Below are 26,846 nucleotides of genomic sequence, written 5' to 3' on the forward strand. Positions count from 1 at the left end.
ACCCATCGTTCTGCCCTTTGCAGAGTAGCAAACGAATGTTCCTATCTGTCTGCTTTCCTCCTCTTTGTGAGTTGGAGAGTGAATCCAGGAGAACGTGATTGGCTCACACTGCTGGCACTCCCACTTTCAGTCTGTGTGAAGGGGGATACAAATACAAAAATGAGATTTTAATTAAGCTGGGTACACACAGGCCGAAAACAATCAGTTCAGCAGAAAACGGATGACATTTGGCCCGTATGTACAGATGTCTGTTCTACAGAAGCTGGTCTTGCAACCGGTTATTGTCAAATGGGCATGCTGGAAAACCAACATCCAATCAGCACTGACAGCCAATGTCACTTGCATTAGTACGATGATCTCTAACTTTTTTTTTTGTTTAGCTTGTTGGGTTGAACGAAAAAAAAAACTTCTATTCTGTAGCCAGCTGTACTTATGCTAGCAATGTTTAAATTTACAATGGCCTGGAGTTCACATTTAAGGAAGAAGGCTAATTTCATGTCAGATGAGTTGTGGGGAGACTAAAACACCCTTATTTTTACACACCTAGCTGCAGAGTAGTTATCGGCCCCTTGCAGTAATCCTGGCACACGTGCCTGTTCTAATGTCATGATAACCCTTTCTACTCTGTCACTTTGATTTCAGTTATGCCTTCATTGTGTGGGTGCTTTCGCAGTTAAATCATCAGTATCACACTACCACTTTTCCACCAAGAGCATCTGAGTGACAAGCCTGGAACAAATTTGCAAATCAGGAGGTTTGGCTTCATATGCTTCCAAGGTTCAAACCTCTCCATACCCCTCCCCCTACTGTGTCAGACCTCTTAAATCAGGAAGCATAAGCTTTGCCAATTTCAGAGTGAGAGGTCTGACTAATGCTGGCCGTAAATAATTATTTTTTTCTTCATGCAGCCCGTAGGTTAAATAAAAAAAAAAAAAGGAACGGATTCTCCCATCCACACAGATCTCCTCCCACTGATACATTGAATTCTGACAACGGGACTCTCCACTGTTAGAATACACTGATCAGCCGCTGATCAACAAAAGTTTTCCAAAAATTCCCATTCAACAGATATAACAATTGACTTGTCAAACAGGGACAGCCACATATTGTTCAAAATGCAGTCAGTCCTTGCTGAACCAGCCACATTTCAGTCTACCTAGGGTAAGTTTAAGTAAGGGGTATGTGGGACCTTTCCCCTGCTTCCCCACAGAGAGCAAGGGTCTCTCACTCGGCAGCTGCTGGCATGACACAGGCTTTTTACTTAGGCTGTGGCTACTTTAAGACCCCAAACTGTAAGAACACCTTTCGTTTTGGTGAACCTTGCATGTATTCATCTAAAATGAAGGTTCAAATGGTACATTTTGGATAACATCAAAAAGGTATCAAAAAGCTTGATGAAATCTAAAAAAAAATCACTTCATTGTTATTCCCCCACCATACACAGATACTGTACATACAGTACTTGTATATACTGCTTATGGATTAAAGGATAAGTTCACCTTTTGATACATGTTACATGTTTCATCCGTATTTAGGGTGGAACATGTAACATGTTCCAGCAGCTGCAGCCTCTCCTTTCCTCCCTGTGACAGCGAGTGGGGGGGGATCTTCTCCTCGTGCCTGCTGTCGTCATTTGAAAATAACGTGGCTGTGCGGAGCTCCATATACACGGCGGCATCATTTATTCAGTTTCCTTTGAATGCACTAAATACAACTACCCTTACCCATTGCGGATGAGGGCTTGTAGTTCTGAATGGATTGCGAGTTTGCTGATGAGCGGCCTTGTAGTTCATTCACAAGCCCTGCAGCTTGTAAGCAGTCAGCCCATATCGGAGGTACAGGCTAATAGCTGCAGGGCTTGTCTTCGGGAGTCTGCTATTGTACCCCTGATCCACTGATCACAGGTACAATGCTTTCCAAGCTCTGTAGGGAACAAAAAATGAATGCACATCTTTTTTCTGCAAAAAGATATGCATTTATTATTTTTTCCCCAAAAGATGAACTTCTCTTTTAAAGGTATAAAAGGTCATATAATGTTTTTTTTTTTTTAATAAAATAAGACGTTTATACTTACCTGCTCTGTGCAATGGTATTGCATAGAGCAGTCTCTTACCTCCACTTCTGGGGTCCCCCACTAGCATTCTCTGCTCAACCTCATCAGTGTGCCCCCATATCAAGCTGCTTGCTATGGGGGCACACGTGCGAGCGTGCTTCCAAGCCCAGCTGTGTGTGTTCATAGACACACAGACACCGCAGCTTGACTACATCCGCTCCTCACAGGGTTTGATTGACAGCAGCAGGAACAAATGGCTTCCACTGCTCTCAATCTGTCCTGTGAGAACGAACGAAGACCAGCACTGCTGCAGATGGGCACAGCACTAGGTCAAGAGAGGTAAATTTTTTGGGGGGGTAAGAAACAGGTAATGGGACATGTTTTACCTAAATGCAGAAAATGCATTAAGGTAAAATGATTGCACTTTAAAGCCACTTTAACATATCATTTTAAATTGCTATTATGCTGCGTATTTACCGTTCTATTCCCACACACATTCCTCACCGACATATAAAACTAAAAAAAAAAAAAAAAAATATGGGAAAAAAATAAAATTCATCTTCTATAGTCAGCACACACACATTCTGTGTTTTTATTTCAACCTTTTCCACCACTGAACAAACTGGCACACTTACCATCATTATTTAGTTTTACTTATTAAAAGATAGTCCGCTGAACTCTCCCACTCATTATATGGTGATTTGAGAACTTTCCAACAATGGATCAGCAGAATGTTTACTGAAGCTGTAGCACATTAAAACAAAACCGCAGTGCTACATTAAAAAACAGCCCTGGTCAGAAAATAGAATTTAGCCCAAAAATATTTTTCTATACTATGAGGGTGCTGCAGGGGGTGATGAGTCTCAAAATTAGTGGAATATTTTTACAAAGTTTATTTTTTAGTCCTAAACATGATAAAAAATAAAAAAAATGTTTGAGATATGTGGTTCCAATCATGTTTTTAATGTGTGTTTTCATTTGTAACAAATAAAATGTTATTTTAACCTTAGCCCAACATTCACTTTGCTAAACAAACAGCCTCACCCCCTTCTGAACCCAAATGAGAACGCAAATTTTGTATTTTCTTTAACACCTTATGCCTGAGGTACTAAGCAGCGATCACCACATTACAGCGAGATTATAAATGTATCACTAGCCAGGTTCTTAGGAGTAAGGCAAACCTAAATTCACTTTAATTACTTAATCATATGTCAACAAAATCCTATTAATGGCAAATCCGCAAAAATTTGTACTTCATAAAATCACGTAGAAGGGAAAAGTTAAACACTGGCATAAAAAAAAAAAAGAAACTGCTTATACAGAGCGGCTAATGACCTGTATGCAGATTACCTTTTTCCCAAATTGTATGCGGTTATGGAGTCCGGACTAACACTGCTCACATGTATTTCAAGCATTCTTTCAGAGACATTCCATAAGGATAAGGTAAGTCAGTTTACTCCACTGTTTTTAGCTGTCATTTGAATATAGGCTGGGCAGGAAACAGTTAAACGGGAGCTTTCCCATCCTAGTTGGACTTCATATGACGTCCTCCCAGTCACGTGCCTCTTGCGCACTGTAGCAGCCGCCCTGTAGCTGGACCTGGCACCCATTGTGTTCACTGGGCACAGCAAATGATGACTGATCATTTTACCAGGCTTGGTCCCAGTACCATGTGATCACTGTGACCAATCAAAGCGATCAAGTCAGTTGTACTCCATGAATGGTTTTCATTCATAGCAATTCATTGTGTACTATTGTTAAGATCTCTGTGATTGGTCACAATGATCACATGGTACAGACTGGGCCAATGTTAGTGCATCTGTACTATGTAATAACTGTGGCCTTTAACAAATTCACAATAGTACACACTAGCAATGAATGGATGCTATTCATAAAAATGATTGCTTATAACAGTGATCATTACGGTTATAAGGTTTTTTTTTTTTTTAAATCCTGATCGCTTCCCCAGAGTAGTACAGTGTCATTATAGTAATACTGTACTGCTCTGGTCACAGTATGTGGAAAAAATGTAAAAAAAAAAAATTTATAAAATGAAAAAAAAAAATGTTTTTAAACATACTGTCACCAGTCAGTATCCCTGATCATCTCCACACCAGTCATATGATGACACTGTACTGCTCTGGTGACAGTATGTAAATGAAAAAAATAGTAAAAAACTTGATTCAATTTCTTAATTTTCCCAAAACTTGTGACAAATTACAACTTCAAAAAAACATGCCTCTTATTAGGTACCTTGGACTATCTAGGGGTGATTTGAGGGGTCCTTGAATTTTAGGGCCTGAGGAAATAAGGTAGGTAGTCAGTACATCAGGAGTGATTAATTTTCAAATATATAAACTATAGTTTGTAGGCTCTTCAACTTTCAGACAAACAAAATTATATACACTGATTTGGGTTATTTTTTTCCAAAGAAATGTAGAAGACTACATTTTGGTCTAAATGTATGAAGACAGATTATTCATTTGCAATATTTTATAACGGAACTAAGAAAAATTATTTCTTATTTATTTATTTTTTTTATTTTTAGTATTTTTTATAATATTGCTATAAAAAGCAAAAAAAAAATGGTGAAAAATACCACCAAAAGAAAAAATCTCTGTCTAAAAATGATAAAAATTTCATTTGTGTACAGTGTTGCATGACTGAGTAATTGCCATTCAAAGTGTGACAGTACTGAAATCTGAAGATTAGTCTGGGCAGGAAAGGGGTGTGTCAATTATTGAATTGGTTAAATAAAGGCCAGTAAATATTTTTTTAATTATATACAGTACATAAATGTGGTGTTGCTGGTTTTAACATTTAAAGTGAGGGCTTCCACACTATGACTAGAATTATAACACCATACAACACTTTTACAGTATTTAAGCTACAAATAAATACAATATGCAAATAGCAATGTGATTTAAGGTAGATATTAAGGCAATTCTTATTTTTTTTAATATAGTAAGTGAGTAGCCCAGGGACCGGACTCTGGAGGACAAGAAATTAGAATGGGCAGGCACACACACAAAATCGGCTCTCACAGTGACTCTGACAGCAGTGTGCAGCAACACAGATGATAACCCCTCACAAGCATGACACATGCCTTTCTGAGTCAGTGACAGTCTCTCTCCATGCTAGGTGGTCCCTTCACTCCAGTCCCACTCCCAGCTTGCCTTGCTCCCATCCCACAGACCTGCACATTAGTCTCCATCCACTCTGTTCTGCTCCCTTGCACCATGACTTACTAACTGCCACTGAGCTCACCAGTGACACTAATACAGTGATCAATGATAATGCTATACACTCTCACTGTACTAATTACACAGGCTGGGAAGGGGTTAACATCTAGGGTGATGGGTTAAATATATGCCTAACTATGTGTAACATTTACTAATTTTACTAACCGATCTGTCTGTTTCTTATCCTTGCAAAGCAGGGAAAAGAAACAGAGTGATTGTTCCCTCCGTACAGAGCCCTGTGTTGATTTTCAGCACAGGGCTTTGGACTGTGATTGTAAACAGCCAATCAGCAGGTCCTTGCCATGAATCATTGGCCGGAACTTGCTGACAGACTTCCATTGTGTACAATTATAGTGGATGTCGGAGGGGGGGGGGTGCCCATAAGCATGCCCTAAACCCAGAAGCAGGCAGCTACGTACCAGTATAGTAAATTGGGGCGGGCGGCCTGCAAGTGATTAAGAGATGTTTTCCTCTCAATTCCTTTTGTGTCTGTGGAAAAATAGATGATAGAAAAATAAACGGATATAGGTTTTCATTTTCATCGTTCCCTACTCAATCCAAAACAAATAGACCGTAGATAAACTTTAATACTAAACTTTTGTGTCTACGCTCAGTTGACTTAATCACCTGAACTGCCCTGATGGGGTAAACCTATTATCACCAGAATACATGGTCCCTGAATCCAAGTCTCTATCCAGCACCAATAGGTATGCAGACAAATTGTGATATCAAATTTCGTGGTAAGAGTTCTTTATGAGCAAAAATAAAAAACTTTGTTTTAAAACTTTATTAATGATTTTTGGTAAAATACCTCTATAACCAAACATATTTCTTAGTGGTGCAATATTAATGAGTAATTTTTTTTCTTGAGAATATTACTAATGTTTTATCTAATATCTATAATCTGATGCTAATACAACTCCTTTCAAAAAATAGCAGTCCTTTTTTCTATTTTTTTAAAACTCAAAAAATTTGGTTATCGAGAGAACCTAGTACAGTACATTGGAGTCAGCTATAGCTAATTGTAAAACCAAAGAAGAAAATAAAAAAATACCTTACAGATATCTACAATACTGTTTTGATAACTCTCCTATTATTATTTATTTATTTTAACTATAAAGGGAAGCTAAGAAATATTTTCAGAAGGTTCTCATTTGCATTATTATTGGTGTTTTTTTTCCAAAAAAATTTCATGTGTGATCCCTGGTCTATGTTTAATCAAACATATATTTTTATGCCATTGTCTGTATAGTACAACAAGAAGAAGAGAGATCTCTTTACTGTTTTTCATCAGCTATGCTTTATAATATACTGTATAAGTAGCTTTTCCCAAGTGCCCTTGTTAGTGATGAAGGTATGCTACACGATGAAGTAGGGTGCCACTTACTTAAGTGACTCTGACGGTGCTGTAACTGCTTATTATCTTTGATGAAGGTCATATATCTCACAAATCATACACCGCAAAGAAACATGAACAGCTTGTTCATAAAAATGGATAAGGCTCTTAAGAATCTAATTTCCATGTGAATTTTGCATTAAAGTAAGCACATGACAAAGATTTTTTTTTCTTCTATTTCAGTCTATCTGAGTAAATTCATTAAGACCATACAGAAGCAATGATATGCAGCATGCTGTAACCCTTAGGAACCAGTTTGGTTTGCTTATCAGAGAAGGAACAATGTAGTCTTGTATTTTTTTCCCATGTATTATATACGGTGCTTTGAAAAAGTATTCATAGTTTCATACCCCTTGAAATTTTCTACATTTTGTAATGTTACAGCCAAAAAACATAAATGTATTTTATTGGGATTTTATGTTATAGACCAACACAAAGTGGCACATAATTGTGAAGCGGAAGGAAAATATTAAATGGTTTTCAATTTTTTTTTTACTAATATCTGAAAAGTGTGGTGTGCATTTGTATTCGGCCCCCTTTACTCCGATACCCCTAACTAAAATCTAGTGAAGCCAATTGCCTTCAGAAGTCGCCTAATTCATAAATAGAGTCCACCTGCATGTAATTTAATCTCAGTATAAATACTGCTGTTCTGCAAATCCCTCAGAGGTTTGTTAGAGAACTTTAGCGAATAAACAGCATTGTGAAGGCCACAGAACACACCAGACAGGTCAGGGATAACTTTGTGGAGAATTTTAAAGCAGGGTTAGGTTATTAAAAACATCCCAAGCTTTGAACATCTCATGGAGCACTGTTCAATCCATCATTCGAAAATGGAAAGAGTATGGCACAACTGCAAACCTACCAAGACATGGCCATCCACATAATGTGACAGGCCAGGCAAGGAAAGCAGTCAAGAAGCCAATGGAAACTCTGGAGGAGCTGCAGAGATCCACAGCTCAGGTGGGAGAATCTGTCCACAGGACAACTATTAGTCGTGCACTCCACAAATCTGGTCTTTATGGAAGAGTGGCATAAAGAAAGCCATTGTTGACAGCCATAAGAAGTCCCGTTTGCGGTTTGCGAGAAGCCATGTGGTGGACACAGCAAACATGGAAGGAGGTGCTCTGCTCAGATGAGACCAAAATGTAACTTTTTGGCCTAAAAGCAAAGCGCTATGTGTGGCAGAAAAGGAACACTGCACATCACCCTGAACACACCATCCCCACCATGAAACATGGTGGTGGCAGCATCATGTTGTGGGGATGCCTTTCTTCAGCAGGGACAGGGAAGCTCATCAGAGTTGATGGGAAGATGGATGCAGCCCAATACAGGGAAATCTTTTAGAGTCTGCAAAAGACTTGAGACTGGGGCTGAGGTTATCCTTCCAGCAGGACAATAAACTTAAACATAAAGCCAGAGCTACACTGGAATGGTTTAGATCAAAGCGTATTCATGTGTTAGAATGGCTCAGTCAAATTCCAGACAAAAATTCAAATGAGACTCTGTGGCAAGACTTGAAAATTGCTGTTCACAGATGCTCACCATCCAAGCTGACAGAGCTTGAGCTATTTTGCAAACAAGAATTGGCAAAAATGTCACTTTCTAGATGTGCAAAGCTGGTAGAGAAATCCTCAAAAAGAATTGCAGCTGTAATTGCAGCGAAAGGTGGTTCTACAAAGTATTGACTCTGGGGGGCTGAATACAAATGCAGCCACACTTTTCACATATTTATTTGTAAAAAAATTTGAAAACCATTTATCATTTTCCTTCCACTTCACAATTATGTGCTACTTTGTGTTGGTGTATCACAAAAAATCCCAATACAATACATACTGTATAGATTTTTTGTTATAACATGACAAAATGTGGAAAATTTCAAGGGGTATGAATTAAGGTACTGTTTACAGTGCCCCACTGAAAGCACCTACTGTTCTTTAACCCCATTCACAGAAATGTAAGTAATGTTTATATGTAAATTGGATATAATTAATTTGCAAGCTGCATTTTAAATATGAATCCAAATATCATATCCCATTACCATAATTTTCAGACATAGATTCATCTATGATATGTGAAAAATGCCATATGATTTAACATGTCATTTGAAAAATTGAGGTTACAACCATTTCTTATTGTATATGAATCGGGTGATCCTAGAGAGATTTGGGGCAATCCTTCAACAAAACGATCCACCATGTGTCACCTCCACCCTAGGTTGGTAGAGGGAGTGATGGGGCCACCCCGTTTGTACTGAGGCTGCTGCTCAGTTGATACTCTGAAGATACACTAGAGGAAAATCAAAGACCACTCTTCAATAGGCAGCAGAAAGAGACGTGTGACTCTTAGGGAGTAAATTGCAAATACCTGAATGCCAGGGAGATGGCTTTTTTTGTGTCCAGTCATAGAAATGGAGAGGGGATTTGGCCTGATGGCAGTTGCTGAATACACTGATACTGTGGATTCCCAAAGAGAGAAGGCCTTCTGGGTTACTTGTATCAAACACCAAATGATGAGATGACCAATTTTCTGAATGAGATGTTTATCTTTTAATGAGCATATTCAGCTGTTCTATTTCATAGACAGCAACATTGTCTGGTGAGTTTGCATTTCTACCTAAGGTGGAGATGACATGTGGTTGATCTTTTTGGTGAAGTATTGTCCCAAGCATCCCTAGGATCATCAGATTCATAAACTTTTGTATTACCATTAAATATTTGTTCATCGTTTACTTATTTTGGACACTATTCACTCCGCACGGGTGTAAATGTTTTATATATTACTTTTTTATCGCTGCAATTTTTTAAATTGAATTTATAGTTGTTTGTCTGTATATATGCACCAAATGCATGCGGCTTTGCATTACACCATTAGGCACTTGCAGATTTTTGTTTAATATTCCTTACTGTATACTTAAGTCTTTGTCTAGATTTTACATTTTTTGGAATTCAGATACCAACATCCACTGGGAATCCATCGGTACACCATACATTTTGGAAACTGCTAATTAGTAGCTACAAAATGTAGGGGTATGTACCGAATCACCCCCAATAAATTATAAATAACCTTCACAGGGAGTATTCCTTTTTTGGCAAAGAGATTCCTTTTTTTAATGTGTCCCTGGAAAAACAGCTTTATCATCTCTATAGACATTAGAAACCTTTCATCCAATATCTGCAATTTTGACCACTGCAGGTGACAGTCAAGCTGCCAGGCAGATACAAATAGATAAAGAAGATAGCCATGCACCATTGTCAGACAAATAAAATCAATTTCATTATAATGGTTTCTCAAACAGCCTATTGTTCTCATTTATTGCTATAGAAATAATCACAGTGAGATGGTTCACAGCTCTTTGGTGCGTAAAAGCAACTGCGTACAAAATTCCCACACTGGGTAAGACAAACAGCCACCTAGCTGGAAACAGCAGAAGAGGTACAGAGATGCTATGTTTCATGTAATATGCCCTAAAGTGAACAAGGAGAAATAGGCTGACTTGTTATTTTGCAAAGAAATGCCCGCAGATAGACTATCAGTGTATGTACTACTGGTTTTTAATTTCACAGAAAGAAACCCATTTTCTTAAAAAGACTATAATATAATAAATATTATTAAACTGTAATAGATTTAAACAATATTTCTAGAATCCGTAATGATTCTTGGAGAATAAGACCATCTTGTAACTAGAGAGTGACTAAAAAAAGGTTGCCCTGTATCCCCTCCCAACCACTTCTTCATTTTCATTTTAAGTTATAAAGATCTTGTGCTGCAGATTGGAATGTACATTTAGGGCATGGTAAAGTGGACTAAACCACTAGTATGACAGGTCATTTTAGCATTCCTTAAAGAGGAGCTTCAGTTATTTCTTTAAAAATTAAAATTTAGCAGCTACAAAAACAGAAGCTGCTGACTTTCAAAAAACAGACACATACCTGTCCAGGGATCCAGTGTTGTCCTCACCTGAACCAGTTTCTTCACTGATCTTTGGGTTCTGGCACTGGAATGTTAACTGTGGGTAGCCAGCTGGAACTCCTTGCAGCTGCCCACTGAGCATGCATGAATGGTCCCACAGCCTTCTGTGACGTGTCCCAGAAGTCTGCGGGCGGGGGGAAAACTTCCACTCAGATTGCCTAGGCCAACCCTTGCAGTTCAAAAAGATTCAGGGCCAGCCTCATACACACTACTAGTTTTTTTTGTTTTTTCGAAAAAAAAAAAAAACCTGGCAGCTCAGGTCGGAGCCACTGTACTAACAATCTGATGTTAGTACAGCAATTTCTCCTGCTGTGCTATTGTGTTCTGACAGGGGGAGGGCTCCTGCCAGAACACTTCGGTCAGAAATCTCAGCCATTGCCCGAGAGTGCTGACAAGGAGCCTGTCGGCAGACCTTTTTTGGTCATGACCCTTCCACAGAAGCCAGCCGACTGGCTGCCATACACACGGGCCAAATGTTAGCCGGTTTCTATTGAACCTGCCGATGCCGCCCTACATTTGGCCCGTATGTATTAGGCTTAAATCTGTCCTGTGCACTCTTCCTTTGTTATCTCAAGGCGTTTAATTAGCTCTTCCAAATCTTATCTTGGACCACAGGAAAATTTGTCTCTAAAAGAATAGTTGAGTGGGAAAGTTTTAGTAATTTAGCAAAAGACAACTAGGCAGGGCTAACACCACAAGCTGTGTTGCAGCTCAAAACAGGACTTAGGTGCTAAATTTTATTTTGGCAGAACAATGGGTGTTTTTCTGTACATTCAGGGTCTTTAAGGGGAATAAATATGGGAAAAATGGGGGCATATTGCAGAGATGTACTGCATGTTTTTTTTTCCTATTTTGTTCTGACGTATACTTTAAGAAACTTGTATAATGATAATAATAATACTTTACCACATTCAACAAATTAGCAAAACAAGTTGCTGAATTAGTACGGAAATTTCACTGGCATAGAATCAGCTCCATAGATGAAGTCTGCATACGAGAGCCTTATAGAGTGGTACTGCAGCAGCATTGAGAGCTTTTAATCAACATCTGATTTTCCTTCTATATTTCAAAGTAAAGAAACACATGAATAAATATATCTATTTTAATGAAAACATCACTTATACTTCATTTCTTATGAATTCAATTATGTTTTTGTCAAAACAACATTCAGTTCTTCAGCCGCACTGGACAGGCTTTGTAAAGGTTATAAATTGGCTACTCAATAAAAAGTGGAAAGTAAGCTGTAAAAACTTTTCTTTTTCATCTGTTTCTTCTCTGAATTAGAAAATAGCAAACCAACGGCCATTTCACAGCAGGAAATGTCTTGGTTCCCTTAATTTATTATTTGATAAGAAGGTAATTAGTTTAGATACAATTTTTACCTCCGCCAAATATAACGATTCGGTGCTATTTTCAAGTACTGAAATAATTTAAATGTGTTTAAAAATAATTGATATTCGATTTCCAGCAGCTTTTGGCCAAGTCTGATAAATAACCATCAGATCAATCTGACCTGGTACATTAAACATCAATAACGCTGTATTATTAGCAGCCACAGCATGTGTTGATACCCGTTTGATCCATGAAAGAGAAAAATATTTCAGGAATTAAGAACATAGGAAAAAATTTGCCCTTTTACTGTAAGCACCTAAGTTTTTTCCAGAGAATACCTAAGGCTAGTGTTACACAAGTAATCTTAAAGTACACATGTGCCTAGACCAGCCTTTTTCAAACGGGGCCCCTTCAGGTTTCTTCAGGGGTGCCTTGGCACCATTTCAACCCTCCAGCCAACTGGTGTCCTAACAAGCAGTGATCTCATCAGTGTTAATAAGAAGGGTGTTTATCGCCTGCACAGCATCCTTGTTTTACCCTCCCCTGCCCCTCTCCATCAACACTGGGTTTGCATTAGCTAAGTGATGGAGAGAAACTGAGGGAGAGGAGAAATGCTGGAATACTAGTTGGTACTAGTGTGCAAAAGAGTATTTGCTTTGGAAGAATAAATCACCTCTAATGTTGGGTGCCCCACATGTGTTGATGCTGCCGCATTATGTAAAACTATAAGAATAGTTTTTTACATTTTAGAATGTGGTGCCTTGATACTGTCCATAATTTTAAAGGGTGCCTTGACTGAAAAAAGGTTAAGAAACACTGGTCTAGACTATGCACGTTAAAGTATAAACATGTTCTGAACAAGCAATTAAAACACTTTAAAACAGGCCCCAACTAACCCCTGTAGCTATAGGCATTATGAAGAATTTATTCTTTACATTTCTCGACAGAAGCACTGAAATTGCAGCTCTTCCCACCTTATTTTCTATGGCAGAATATAAATTCCAGCCTTCTAATGTAAACACACAAGCTTTGCTGTATGCCTTACCTCCACTCTGATTTTAAAATAGCAGCTATTTTTTTTTTGGGGGGGTGCTTTGCTTTTTTTCTTTCCGATGGCCCTACCCCGTGCCGCCATTCCAGCCTAGGCCAGAATGACATATTATGCTCCTTAAGCCCCCAGGGAACCCTGCATCACATATCCTGTTTACAGAAAAGCCAGGAGGTGGATCTAGCACATAGTTGGGGGCTGGGTTGCCTGAATACAAAAGAGGCAGCCATCTGAAGAGGACCAAGACCACGGCATGAGACACAGGCACACACCTGAACAGTGGATTGGTGTAGGACTTTTCTGGATTCACTGGAAAGGTGAGTGTGTTTTGAATTTTCCCAAGTGTCATAGGTAAAGGGGTGGGATGTAGGGGAGATTTTAAGGCATTGTACACTTTCATGTGTGTTTTTTTGCTTTAACTACGTATTAGTTTAGTTGTATGTTCGGTGTCACTTGTTTGCCTTACCTTGTAAAGATGGGTTCACATGTTGTGGCTGCAGTTTGTAGTTTTATGGCTGACCAATTTCCCCATGTCCATGCATTAATCCATAGTCCCTCCCCCTGCCGCCATCCCTATCTTGTCCCTAGGGACATTGAGCTTCTTGTTCCAGGTTAGGTAGCATCTGGTGCATGCCTTGCCATTTCCTCACTGTTACATAACAAATGTGAGAGTGCAAATTATATGAAACACTGCATAGTGATCTCTCTGTTACTTGCTCTGCCTGGTTGTGTCTTTGTCAAATGTATTTACTGTTTAGCTCTCACCTGTAAAGCATTACACCTGAGAGACCCAGGGATTTTGTGATATGCATTTTCTTCACAGAAGATGTTAGTTCTTAGACTGCAGACAGAGGTAATGCATTAACCTGTGCAATGCTCTGCGGCATGCCTCATGTTTGTACACAAACAGAAACTTGTTACACCAGAATGTGAACTTTACTATACCCTACGCGTACAGAGCAACAAATTACACCATGAAACTACATCATTAATGTACATCGTATGCAGGTGAAAATCATTACATGCAGGTAGGAAGGTTCATCATTTCTTTATGCTTTACTTTAAAAATATAAGGTATAAATGCGTAAATGTTTATAGTCTGGGCATAAGTGCACTTTACTTTTGTGATCTTTTTATAGATATAGTTGTTTATGTGGGGACACTGTTTTGTGTAAAACCACGCTACATAAAATTCACAGATTTATTTATCATTTGTCTTTATATATAGGCATACATTTAAAGGGGGAAATCTATGATTCTAGACTTGTAGAACTACACAACACATACTAAAGATAGATTCCCTTATAAGCTAAGGAGCCAGGGGATATATAATGGTGACTACATTTAAATGGTCATTCAATTCAACAAAAAGTATCAAGATAAATAAAAATTGCTAACCCATAGACCCTCCATTTGATCCATTTATTGAGCTTTTGATCATTTTGCCATGAATGTCCCCCCTAACAGCCAATAGCGTCAGACTTTTGTTTGTTTCAGAACTGCTTCTCTCCTCATACAAGCCTATGGGAATGCAAAAGCAGCTTGTAGCAGGTCAACTATCAAATGCACTTGTCAATGACTTCTCAAATAAATTTAAAGGGTCCTGCAGTTGGCCTTTGAAGCCCATTGCCACTGGCGCTTGGGGCCCATTTACATCTGTGTAGCACATTACAATGCATCATTGTGGCCTAATGTGCATTAAATTACAGCAGGCTTTTTAAAAATGAATAGATTGCCAACACACCCTGGCATTCTGAAAATCAAACCTTTTTTAGTAATGCAACATGTGTGGCACATTGCAAAGCAGGTGCATTGAGGTGCCATTCAAAATGAATGGCACTGCAATACATTTAATGTGCATTACAGTGATGCAGAAGTGTAAATGGGCCCCTAAGATTCTGTACTACAGGCACAGGTGCCCAAAATAATAGCATTAACGTGTAAAAAATATGCTGTATGTATAGCAAGAACATGAATAACATGTATGTAATGTGTTTGCCCAAGGCAAGCTAAGGGTTCATGTTTGTCTAAATATGCTCATAAGACTGTATACAGTATGTATAAAATTACATGAACTCGTGGGAGGGGACATATTCGCTTTGTCGGCTGATTAATGGTTTTAGAGCAGCGCCGATCATAGGTTTGAGATCTAGGGCACACAGCAAGATGTGAAAGCTAGTATTTTTTGATATTTTGTTCTTACTTTAGATCTCTATGTCTCAATGGTGTTTGTACCATGTGAGCAACGAAGAATGGAGGGAGATGTTTATTTCACAGTAAACCAGAGCAACCCCATGATGTGACCACAGTGTTTATTCCTAGCCTTACTGAAGAGGAGTGACAACATACATTTTGTTACATTTTAATTTTTCTCCACGTAGTTTTCTCCACATTGCCTTGACATGATCCTTAATGGGCAGTTTAGACTCCCTGAATACTTTCTGGGTATCCTCTATCCCAGATAGCATGGATAACTTGCCACAAATTTGTGGCATTGTTGAATTGCAAGTCTGTTAACTTGCTGCACGTTTTTACTGGCAGGTTGTACACTTGCAGAGCCCTTGAAGCACAAATTCTAGTTGACACTTTTCCAATTTGTAACAAATTTGCATGGCAAGTCTCTAGAAAGAGCAAAGTTGCAGTAGTGAGTCTACAGCAAGAGCTCTGCAAGTCGAGTGACCCCTGTGGTGGGATGGCTATTGCACAACATAAATGAACCAGAACTTGCAGCAGACTTGCAGAATGTTTGCAAAGAAAGTTGATCTGAAGTCATGCAATGTGGACTTGCTACAATTGTGCAACAAACTTGTGAAGCCTGGCAAGTCTAACAATAGCTTAGCGAGTCATTTTCAAACGTGAAGCTCAATTGTTTGCCATCTGGGATACTTATGTTGATCTGAATAGGGGCTTGTTTGGTTCAATATACAGAAAGTACAAATTTTGTTTCTTCAAAATTGACAATACAAATATGCAAAGAGTTATAGCTAAACTTAAAAAAATATACATAAGCTACCCAAAAAAAGTCAACTTTGGATTTTATTTTAACTGCCAAATAGAATTTTGTTGTTTCTTTTCCAAAATAACAAATGTTTTTTTTTTTTTTTTCTTTTTACCATTTCCAGCATCCTCGGGAGCAATCCTATTTAAGCTATCACACTTACACTTGGCACATGTTTAATTAATTGCTTATCCAGATATATATCTCTTGAAGAAGTTCAACCTTGAGGCCAAACTTCTAACTAGATGATGAGTCTTTTTAACATCTGGTCCTGTTCTCTTTGATAAGCTTCATGAATTTAATCTCTGTAACTCACATCTCAGTTACAAAAGGTGACACTATAACAGCGATAAAAGGACAGATCTGTCACTGACGCGTAATTCCGCTTCTGCTGCTATAATGTTGTAGGACAGTTATGCAAATGTCAATAAGCAGTGCCCTTCCCTGAATTCATAACTAAATGCAATATCAACTACGAAAGTGTGACTTTGCTGCCAAAAAAACCACAAGGTTTTTGCTCTTTACTGGGGTTAAAACATGTCAACGAGGATTGATTCCCTGATAAATCACTTTATATTTATCCATTATAATTGAATATAATTAACCATGGATAGCTGTCTTGACCTTAAGGAGTAACTTTACTTGAGTGCAAGACAAGGTTAAACTCCATGTACAAGAGAGAATAACATTATAAAGAAGGAAAGTGTAACCTTTATCATTCTCTTCTGCTATAATGAGCGAACAGTCATTTTGAAGTGAATGAAATCAAGCAAGGGGTTCCATTTTTCCACATATAGAATATTAAAATATATGTGAAATATCTCTTGCACTTGCCTATTTGTTTCTTCCGTTTCTAAATAAACACCTACAATACTCATAGCTGGATAAATTGTTGAAATAAAAACACAGAAACTGTTAAACCTGCCAAAGTATTGGTAATCCTGATGATCAGCTAGGTATGTAATCCAGGTGCCCCTTCCAGACCGTGCAGCTAAATCTAAGAAATCAATTTTTTATTCTGTAGTTAAAGGAAACATGTAGTGGATTTGTATATGTTGTGTAATCTTCATGGTCAAGAATAAGAACAATTAACATTTTTTCTTCTTCATTTACACAGCCATCAGGTCGAACTTGTTGCCTCAACAGTTCTACAGTCTTGGCAGTGCTTATCTTCTTGGTAACACTGATCATACCTTTTCACAATCTGCAAGGCCAATCACATTTTTGGCAAATTGTTCAAATCAAGTGTAGAAGTTAATATTGTTTGTGTTTTTCTGCTTATTCGGTTCTATACATGCAATTTGCAAGAGGGGATCACTTCTTCAGCAGGAATAGGTTTCTATTTCTCTGGATACTGAAGATACCATGGTCACTGACACATACAGAATATACACTTACCTATATTGTTACTGATATTCCTTGATTTTCTTTTCAGGATGTTCACCTGTCCAGATCTCTGTCCAGATCTGGCTACCACTCATCCTCTCCCCAGAGATCTTACTATGGCCATGGTAGATATACTGATGAAAACCCTGTGGTCCACTTCTTCAGGAACATTGTAAGTGTTCAAAGAAAAAATGTCATATCTTGCAGACAACCCAGTTAACTATTTCAGAAATTTCTAATTAAAACAGAAAACAATCCACTGTTCTTGAAGATACATTACTACCTGATTTGTTTTAGAAAGACTCAGTGGGAAATTGATTTCAACAGAAAAACAGTTCCTGGTTTATGCATTGGTTGGGGCCTGAGCTGTAAGCAGCAGGGCCAGATTTCAATCACTGAAGCCCATAGACACACATCATTTAGTGCCCAAAGCAACACCATTTGCTAAGATCACCCTTGATAAAGAACATTTTCTTGTTTTGCCTCTACCTCCTGTAGGCACAGGCTTACTGTGCTAGTAGGTCCAACCCCTGTAATCCCTGTGGTCTGGGTATGGTGGTTGCAGACATGGGAAGACATTTTGAGCCCATTGCGTCTATACAGAGTGTTTCACAAACTGTAGTGAGCATTGTAGGCAAGCAGTGGCTGTCTGCGCTTTTTTTTTTTAGATGATATGTGTATTATCACAACAGAGTGTTGCTTGCATCTATTTAATGTGATAATATTATAAATGTATCTACCCTTAATGACTTTGAATTCATCCTTACTTCTAGGTGACACCCAGGACCCCACCCCCTTCTCAACCAAAGGTAAATATTTCATCCAACAAAACCTATTAAAGTGTTTATAAAGTGATTATGCTGAGGTGAGAACAATTGCTCTCTTACATTCAGACAGTTTATTTTTGTAAACTGCAATGTAAAGTATTTGGAATATACCAATTGAAATTAAATTAAACAATACAATCTGTATACAGTCTGTATTTCAGTAAGCCTTAGCCCAACCAGCCTGACAAACAGTCACAAATTAGCAAACTCACTGCCTCTTCAACACTTTTTTTGTATGATAATTTAGAAGGATGTTTCAGATATTATCTGCAAGGAATAGACAAAAGATTGACAAAGAGTGACAAAAGATGCGTCATCCTCATTTATTTTCTCCACCTTTTCTCCTAATGCTAGTTGGTTTATCTGATCTTAAAATAAATGGATGGTGTTTTTATCTCATTTATTTTCTTTCCAATGTATTAAGTTTAGAAAAAAAGTTTATTATTAAAAAGAAAATTAGGTAATATTAAGTATTACATATGAATATTTCAAATGTACATTTCCTACCAGCAGGTGGCACTGTAAGGATCTTTTAAAGCTTTCATGTTTACCAGCCCACCGTAGTTGCTTTGCTGTAAACAATTTTGTTGTTTGCAGTGTTCAGTAATTCAATCTCAAATTAACACACAAGTCTGAATGGGTCTCAGAGGTGACTTTATCCTTACTCTCTTCCTGATCTGTGGATACTGGGCCATATAGAGTTTGAGTTCTGGAGAGAGAGTTCTCTCTTTACAATACCCATATTGATATAAGTGATATAAGTTCCTGGATGAACCATGCATTCAGTGTTAAGTTTTTAAATATTAACATTCTATACATAGCAAAAAGAAAAATAAAACATAAATTTAACAATATATATTTAAAAAAAATAAGTATAATTGACTTAAATTATTAGTTTAACCACCTCACTACTGCCATATTGTAAAAATTGGCAGAGTGGTGGACCTCTATTTCTGTAGTGCTGTTTATAAACCTCACTCTATTAAATGCCCTTGGGCTTTAACCACTTCAACTCTCCTGGGAAGGCTGTCCACTAGGTTTAGGATTGTGTCTGTGGGAATGTTTGACCATTCTTCCAGAAGTGCATTTGTGAAGTTAGGCACTGATGTTGGATAGAAGGCCTGGCTCGCAGTCTGTGCTCTATTTCATCCCAAAGGTGTTCTATCAGGTTGAGGTGCAGGCCAGTCAAGATCCTCCACCCCAAACTCACTCATCCATGTCTTTATGGACCTTGCTTTGTACATTGGTCCAAATCATTTGGTGGAGGGGGGATTATGATTTGGGGTTGTTTTCCGGGGTTGGGCTTGGCCCCTCAGTTTCAGTGAAGGTAACACCTAAGGCATGAGCATACCAAGACATTTTGGACAATTTCATGCTCCCAACTTTGTAGGAACAGTTTGAGTTGGCCCTTCCTGTTCCAACATGACTGCGCACCAGTGCACAAAGCAAGGTCCATAAAGACATGGGTTTGCGAGTTTCGTGTGGAGGAACTGGACCTGCCTGCACAGAGTCCTAACCTCAACCTGATCTTTGGGATTAATTAGAGCACAGACTGTGAGCCAGGCCTTCTATCCAACATCAGTGCCTGACCTCACAAATGCGCTTCTGGAAGAATGGTTAAACATTTCCATAGACACTCCTAAACCTTGTGGATAGTCTTCCTAGAAGAGTTAAAGCTGTTATAGCTGCAAAGGGTGGGCCAACTCAATATTGAACCTTATGAACTAAGACTGGGATGCCATTAAAGTTTGTGTGCTTGTAAAGGCAGGCATTCCAACACTTTTGGTAATATAGAGTGTGTGTATATATATATATATATATATATATATATATATATATATGTATTAGGGGAACTAATAATTTGTGTCAGCTTTACCTAATTTTTAGATTTTCTGTATTCTTACTACAAGAGAAAGAATACACATAATGCTTGAATATTGATGAAAAATGTTTGTGTGCCTGTTAGAGATTCACGACCTTGCCGCTCCAGTCACCCTCTCCTCTCCTACCACCATCACCCCCTCCTCCTCCTCCTCCTCCTCCTCCATTCATTTCTGATTGTCATGGCCTGTGTAATAAACAATAGGTGAAAGGTGAGTATGTTTGGAATTTATGTGGAAAAGTTTTGCAGCAGGAGTCCCTGAGGGGGTGTGGGAAAATTTCAAAGCAGAGACCTCATTCTAATCTTTCACATACAATTTAGGGTTTTGTGTTCTGAATATGGCGTTTAGACTGTATGTGAATTGTGGACTCCATATTCCTTTACTGGTGTTTGTACACAGTGATGATGTTATCATTTCTGTCTCTTCTATATGCAGAGAGGATTGTTCCCCGCCAGATTTAGCTGGGTAGGTGATAAACACATTTTCATTTTCAGCCACTCTGGTCACCTGCACTGCTCTGCAGTATCATTCCTTCATGCCTTTATTTCTTTTTTTCCCCTTAGTTCTATTAGTTTTATTTATTTACAATGATAAACTACTTGCTGCTGCACTCACAACTGCTTCCCAGCCATGCTACTCATAAACATTTTCTGCTTTAGCTTTATTTACAGGAAGATGATTGAGCCACATTGACTGAAAGAATATGGCCCATTTCAATAAAAAGTGCCAGTTTTAGGTGCTAATGTGTAAGCTCAGCAACCCATAGTAACCAGTAAGAATCCATCATGTACAGGTGTTGCTGAATCAAAGTAATTTATGATTGGTTGTAGTAAATTATTGGCAGTCATTTTCTTGAGCCACAAGAAATTGAAAGTATTATGATTATTGAATCTTATCAAAGAGATCCAATAACTCTATAGAACTATTAGATCTCATTGTTATATTAATACTGGCACTCTTTTATGAATAAGTCTGCATACAAGGCTTTTTCCTATGTTAAGATGTTGCTTTTTGCATGGCAAAGCTATTCTTTTTCCAAAGCACATGGAACACTGCTTTCACTACTCTATTTATGCTTTCTTGAGATGACAACTTTCTTCTGTATTCAGTGAAAAGAAGAACATTTACATATATTTTATATGTGTGTTGTGTATGTGTTATGTGTACACATGAGCTGTTCATTGTTAGGTACATTACATGTATTGTTGAACCGGTTTGTCGATATAGAATGGATGGCCACACTAGAAAACCTTAGGAACCTTCCCTAAGAAGAAGCGTCTTTAGTAGTACTTTTTCCTCTGTTCTAATTTCTAAAATAGACTATGGTATTTATGGCCATGTGCGTTTAGATCTTAGCAACAGATGCTTACATCTGGCAGCACAGAGGCACTCTTTGAATGATTATCCACATGCATGAGTGTCAGAACTCTTCATTTCGGCACATATGATATGTTTTAATACAATTACACTACATCTGTATTCATTTCTTACTGGGGTTCTAAGCTTTTATGGCCTTTTGACACGTAACAGACACACTACAGTAGGACACATAGGGGGGATTTACTAAAACTGGTGCACACAGAATTTGGTGCAGATGTGCATAGTAACCAATAAGCTTCTAACTTAATTTTTGACAATAAGCCCCTATTCACAACAGCGTGAATTGATATGCAATTTGACAGGACTAATCGCAGCTTATTGCCGGCAATGGTAGCATCCCAATCGGTGCAACGATTTTTCAAAGTAGTTCCTGCACTACTTTTGGCCATTTCGAGGGCGACTTCAATAGACATCTGTGCATGAACCCGCACAGATGTCTTTCAAGTTGCCTCCAAAGTCAGACTAAAATGCGGCTTTGAAATTGTGTGAGTGGCTGATGTGGAACAATCATGCAGATAAGGACTTCTGACTTTATTCTGATATTCCTAACCTGCATACTTGTTTCAGCTCGGTGATTCAGAAAATATTGAGGTCAGAAGTTTGGTCTAACAGCCACACAACTACCATTTTCAGAAGGAGACAATAAAAGACAACCCTCCATGTTTTTCCTAGGAAAGGTTTACTTGAATTCAATTTTTCTGAAGTTAAACAACATAGGGGTTTATTTACTAAAGGAAAATTCACTTTGCACTACAAGTACACTGCAAGTGCATTTGGAAGTGCACTTAGAAGTGCAGTCACTGTAAAAATGAGGGGAAGATCGAAATGAGGGGAAGCTCTGCTGATTTCTGTTATCCATTCATGTGCAAGCAAAAATGCTGTTTTTTTATTTTCCTTGCATGACCTCCTCAGATCTACAGCAACTGCACTTCCAAGTGCACTTGCAGTGCACAGTGGATTTGCCTTTAGTAAATAAACCCCATAGTACGCTTAGAGAGGTTGAAGCTCTGCTTACTTCCATCTTCCAATCATGTGCAAATTTAAAAAGAAAATGTTTTGTGATTGGTTATTCTTTACAAAATGACTTTTCACCCTATTTACTAAGCTAAGGGAAAATCCCTTAAAAAGTGAAAATTCCTTTGCAAAGTGAACAGACTATTTGCCTTTAGTTAATCCACCCCTTACTGTCATGTATGCCTACACGTAGTGACAAGGGAATTATCATGAGGACTGCACTGCAATCAGCTTTCAGCTTTTTTTGTAGACAAAGCAGATGAAGACACTTTCTTTTTGGTTGTTGTAGGCTAATGTACCTTGGAAAGCATTACTGCATTTATACTGCTTTCTTACGGCTTTCAATGAGTGGAATTGCTCATTACTGGTTCTTTCTAAGGTAGCTGCTTAACACTTGCAGTAGTGATCTGCTCAGATATACATACACAGTAACAAAGCACATTAGAACATCCAAATTGGAAAAGGCCAGTTAACTCATCATTAAAGCCCACATTTTATTTTAGCTTTGAGTACAGTTAGAAAAAGTTAAAACATTTGTCAACTTTCTTTTTTTGCCATCTGTAATCCCATTAGGAGTATTTCTCAAAGATTCCTGTATAGTCACTGGGACAAGCAATCATGGGGAATCTTTTCAATTAAAGCACTTGTTTTTAGTAGAGTGCAGAGGGATTAGAACTGCTGCCAGTACTTGTATTGGTGTATGTGTACAGGTTTGGGTGACTCACTCACTCACTCTTTGTGTGGTCCCTGGGAAAGGAAGTGAGGGCAATCTCCCCAACAGGGAGAGTTAGCATCCAATGCTGTCATATTAGGACATTTAATAGTGGTTATGAGGTACATTCCAAATGTAGCACTTATTCTATAGGGCAGTGCAAGAGCACTGGTAGTGTTTATAATGTTCATTAGACTAATGACAAATTCAACTACATTTGTAGTTGTATCATCTATACCAGTGGTCTCCAAACTGTGGCCCGTGGGCCAGATCCGGCCCTTTGCTTGTCTTTATCCAGCCCTTGTGGTACTTTTCCTCTCACCGGTATGAGGCACTATTCATACCACTGACACCAACAATGAGGCACTATTTCTTCCACTAACACCAACAGTGAGACATAATTCCTCCCACTGACACCAAGAATGGGGCACAATTCCTCCTACTAATACCAATGATTGGATACTTTTCCTCCTAATGACACCAATGATGGGACACCATTCCTCCCACCAATATCAATTATGGGACACAAATTCTCCTCCTACTGGCCACAGGTGCTATGTAATGTTATTTTACTCCCACTAATCACTAAACCTGAGTCATGATTCACATACTTAACCATATCCATATGACTTAACTTATAGATTTGACTCTGGGGCATTTTCTACTCCCCATGGCAACAGTTTGGCCCTCCTCAATGTCTTTGTTTAGAAAGTTTGGAAACCCCTGATCTATACATATTATTTTCCATTTTTATTCATGTTCAGAAGCATATTTAATATGTGTGTCCAAGTTGTCTTAGTTTGACTGTGCTTTAAATGTTGAATGTTTTTATGTTTTCATCAGAAATCTACAGCACATTTTTCCTTTTTAGTGATGGGCTGCATTTAGAACTGAATTGTTACTTTTGTATTATATGTATTTATTTCAGGTGTTTTATTCTTTCTCCAGCTCCAGTACAGACTAACGTTATCCCATGCTTTGCCACAGATTAATTATATTTTGCACAGTTCATGATAGTGACCTAATTAGGACATCTTGACTATAAGTAATAATTCTGTAGGACTGATTGAACAATACAATCATGGATGTGTGCACAGCAAGAACTTTATCATAGAAATTGAAGCTGCTGATATACAAAGACAATATATGTATTTATTTTCAAATATATTCTAGAGTGGGTTGCTAACAAATGTCACTTGTCTTATTTGATAGACCATCTGACACATAAATGTCGGCTGGTGACTCAAATACAGGGATCTAACAGTAATAAGCTGCTGGCCAGTGAATTAAGTGTTTCAGTATTTGTGATCATTATTGGGAGCAAAAGATATTTCTTTGTAGATTTACAAAATAGGGCTTATAGTGAATGTGTGTCCCTTTAAAAGATGGCTCACACGTGTGGATAAAACACATATCCATTTTGTTGCACTGTGTATGTGCAATGGGATGCCATTCACCAAATACAAAACACAGCATTATACATCCAACTTTAAAATGTACCTGTTCCCAGATCATGCACACGAACATATTTACTATTCTAAACAAGCAGTAAACATATTTTGAATCATTCATCACCGTATCTATAAGCATTGTAGAGAAATTAATTTTTAAAATTCACAACACAGGCACAGCTTTTTTCAGATTTTGACAGGCTGTCAGCCTTCTAATATAAACTACCAGTAGGTGTTTTGAACCTGTAAGGCCTCATTCACACAGGCACTGTTGCCTTTATGGCTTGAATGAGCTTTTTGTTTATGCGGCTGGAGCCACTTGGAGCTGTGTGCAGCTGCACTACGTTCTCATCAGGTGCAAGGCACAGCAAGTGTGATTAAGTCCTAAAAACCTCTCCAAAGGTTAGGAATAGCTTGTGTTTAAACCTTTACTGCTTGTTATGAATATGTCATTTTTTTAATGTCCACATTCTGATCATGGGTGCATTTTAAGGTAATGCAATGACCAACGATGATGCAAAAAAAAAAAAAAAAGGTAAAGAGATTTGCCATGTGCCTTGGTTGCTAGACAGACAGAGTGAGGGGCGCACTGAACCCTGTAATTAAGTATGCCAGCTGGTCTAGAAGTCTATATTAAATATAGGCACCTCTCTAGTGTGCAATAAACTTTATCTGGACCAGTCGGAAACCCTTGGCACCCTTCACTTTTTATATGATTAGTGTTAATTGGGCAGCCTAAAATTCTAACAGTTCAGAGATGGGCAGATTTGAAATACTGGTAGATATTTATTTCATTTTCAGATTCATATACAGTAACCAGTTTAACACACATTTTTATTTTCTGTTTAAGGTTGTTCTTTCTTCTCTTGGAGTGAATTATTCTTTTTATTTTATTTATTGGTTTCAGTTAAGCTACTAGAGTCTGGAATGGCTCAATACAAAATAATGTTTCTGATGTGTCTAATATATTGAATATAGGGTGGAGAAGGGCATAAGACTTGCTATGGAGGATCCAGTCCCAGGTACTATGAACACCATAAATCATCCCACAAGGGATACAAGGATGCACACAGAGATGGTCAAGGAACCCTGTCCAGGATCTTTAAACTGGTAACTATAGATTATCATTATATTACAGAGCCTGTGTACCTATTATTTCCATATTGCCAATGTTATACACAATCATATATTTGTCTTAGGTGCTAATACCAGAGCCAAATTCACATTAATTCTCAAAAATCTTATTAATGATAGAGTAGATTGCCATTAGGCTATCACATGTACCTGAGCTGTATTTTGCCTTTGTGATTTATAGAAAAGACGCAGTCATTACACAATATGGTGATCAAGTAGAACATAAATTTAACATAAATAAATTCCATTTTTTTTTACTTTTTTCTCTTGTTTTACTTTTGCTTTAGGCCAGTGGGTAACTTTAACCAGTCACACATCTTGTATATGAACAGACACATTTACATCCTATTTAATTGAATTATGAACTTATAAACAAATGATCTGCAAAGAAAAAAGGACTAAAGATATTTTTCCCAACTGCTGTTAATGTTTTAATATGTAATTAGTGATAATAAAAGCTGGCAAAAAAGGCCCATCTATGTAACACAATCTTTTGTGTCTTAAAGAGTTGGCACAGCAGGGGTAAATTGTATGTGAATTAATTTAATACATTTAGGATTTAGTACAAAATCCTCATAGCTGTGAAATACAAAGCCTCCTAATCTTGTCTGTTTTGTGAATAATTCAATTACCCAGACATCATGCAAATAACTCTTCTCCACAAAGTTCAATTTATTCGAATATGCCTTGGTGTCACGTCCTTTAAAAAATATTCAGACTGAATAGCTAGACCATAATACTGTATACTCTTATCTTCCTGGCAGGATAACGTTGTACATTTTTCTAAATGTCTTTTTGCTTTGCCTCCGAGTACCTGCTAGGATGATGATAGCTTTCATATGTTTTTTATTGTTGTTCGATACCATTACTGGTTGGCATTCCTACCTGCTGGTATTCTCCAGGCTTGCTTGTTATTTCATGCTATCAAAAATACCCTGCTGTAAAGTAATAGTGCATTTCGTTTAAAGGACCGAACAGCCATAAATGTTAAAATATGCTTATTCAGGTGTTCTGGTGT

General features: G+C 38.0%; 1 protein-coding gene across 2 annotated transcripts in view; it reads left to right on the forward strand.

The window, feature by feature from the left end:
* Positions 1-26,846, forward strand: part of MBP (myelin basic protein) — a 226,728-nt gene that overhangs the window by 186,417 nt on the left and 13,465 nt on the right. For both annotated transcript variants that reach the window (XM_082259263.1, XM_082259264.1), the window contains exons 4-7: positions 17,477-17,599; positions 18,201-18,236; positions 20,573-20,602; positions 25,673-25,804. In XM_082259263.1, the coding sequence (XP_082115389.1) occupies positions 17,477-17,599; positions 18,201-18,236; positions 20,573-20,602; positions 25,673-25,804 (321 nt within the window). The remainder of the gene's footprint in view (positions 1-17,476; positions 17,600-18,200; positions 18,237-20,572; positions 20,603-25,672; positions 25,805-26,846) is intronic.

The sequence above is a fragment of the Pelophylax lessonae genome, assembly GCF_965119305.1.
Source record: "Pelophylax lessonae genome assembly, chromosome: 5".
NCBI lineage: Eukaryota > Metazoa > Chordata > Amphibia > Anura > Ranidae > Pelophylax > Pelophylax lessonae.